The 1,673-nt window shown below is 29.2% G+C and overlaps 1 protein-coding gene across 2 annotated transcripts in view; it reads left to right on the top strand.

The window, feature by feature from the left end:
- RNF138 (ring finger protein 138) overlaps positions 1-1,667 on the top strand; it is a 27,446-nt gene extending 25,779 nt beyond the window's left edge. For both annotated transcript variants that reach the window (XM_023741182.1, XM_004386889.2), the window contains exon 8: positions 602-1,667. In XM_023741182.1, coding sequence (XP_023596950.1) covers positions 602-670 — 69 coding nt within the window. In that variant the 3' untranslated portion in view covers positions 671-1,667. The remainder of the gene's footprint in view (positions 1-601) is intronic.
- The last annotated feature ends 6 nt before the right edge of the window (positions 1,668-1,673 follow it).

Here is a 1,673-nt window from a genome sequence, read left to right as displayed (position 1 = left end):
TTGTAAGAAAGGTTACTTTGAAGAATATGTATTTGAAAAAACTACGAACTGCTATTGATCTAATTGTCAGATTATTTTACCTTACCATAGAAAAGTTTTGAATGTCAAAAGCTGTTTTGATGGAAATGTATGTAATTGATGGAAAATAGAATTTTTTAAGGTAAGGAGTAATGTTATAAGTAAGATTGAGTGAACTGTATTTTTTAGCTTCATATTATGGTTAAGAGGCTGTTATTCAGTTGTTAATGTTATTTTCTTTAAAATGAATTTAGTTTCAGACATTTGGCATTTAGAGATGACACAAAATTTATCACTTATGATGTGGGTTACAATTAACTATACCTCTAATCAATGAATTATCCTAAAGCAATATAATTCTTAAATTTCATTCTCTGCTTATCTTTCCTGTTGATTATCAGTTATTCCTACATAATTACAACCAAACCTAACTTTTTATTAAAGTTCAGATATTTATATCTTATATTTTAAAGGATACTATATGTTGTACAGAAACTGTCCTGAGTATGTGTGTTAGGATATATAAGTATCGAGTGGTTGGGTGTATTTTTCCTGTTGACATGTTGAATGTTACTGTTTTTAGAATCTTCAGCTAGATGAGGAAACCCAGTATCAAACTGCTGTTGAGGAATCTTTTCAAGTAAACATCTGAAGGCTGTAAACATCTCTGCATCTTTGTACCTGCAAGTGCCATCTTTAAGGGGAAAACTACATGAAGTCACCCATTTCAATCAATAACTTGATGTGTATATTAATAAAAGTAATTCAGTCTATTGTTTTAGTTTTTTTAATTAAAAAATAAAGATGGGCCATCTAATAACTTCATCCTCTTGATAAATTAAAAAATGAAAGTCATGACATTAGCTTATTTTAAAGCATAAAGAGGATTATATTTCACTAATGTAATGGTGAAAAGGGAATCCTTGTTGTACCTTATTTTTTGTTTCATATTGAATTTTTCATTATGTTGCTTTTGAAATTTGGTGCAGTTTCTTGCATTTACTTTATTGTAACAGGTAATGCACAGTCGCAAATTCTGAAGATGTGATTGATAAACCTAACATATCTGAGCCAGTTTATCAGAGTTGGAGAACGGAAACTTGAAGTGCTAAATGGAACAATCCAAAGTAAACTTTTTTTATACAGATTCTAGCTGAAGAATTCATCTTTAAGAAAATTGTATTTATATAACTTTTACTATTTTTGAAGGCTAGTGAGATTTCTTTAATAATGTAACTCTTTAAATAGCAAAAGCTCATTGTAAAGATATTTTCTTTTTGGTATTAGAAGGAAATATCAAGAGAAAATTTTATTTCCTTGGTGAGCAGTTGATAGTTTGAACCTTGTTTTTTTGGCTGCCTAATTTGTAAACTCGTAATGAAGTAAGCTGGATAACAGCTCTTTGGCCTCAGAATTTTTCAATAGCCAGTATTTCTGATTAGCTAAGATAAAACTTATTAGAAATTTTCAGTTGGTGATATTCTGAATATATATCTAAATGAGAGGTTTGGCTTGGTTTCCTTATGGAAATTCAGAGTTAAAGAGCTGCACATTACATATACATACAGTTTATCAGATTACATACAGTTTCTATAAAGGATTTAAGAAATGGACAATATAGGATTGAAGTGCTATCTGGTTTGATTAAAATTTTG

The sequence above is a fragment of the Trichechus manatus genome, unplaced genomic scaffold, assembly GCF_000243295.1.
Source record: "Trichechus manatus latirostris isolate Lorelei unplaced genomic scaffold, TriManLat1.0 scaffold00175, whole genome shotgun sequence".
Taxonomy (NCBI): domain Eukaryota; kingdom Metazoa; phylum Chordata; class Mammalia; order Sirenia; family Trichechidae; genus Trichechus; species Trichechus manatus.
The sequence above is the reverse complement of the archived record's forward strand: the minus strand, read 5'-3'. Positions and strand labels throughout refer to the sequence as shown.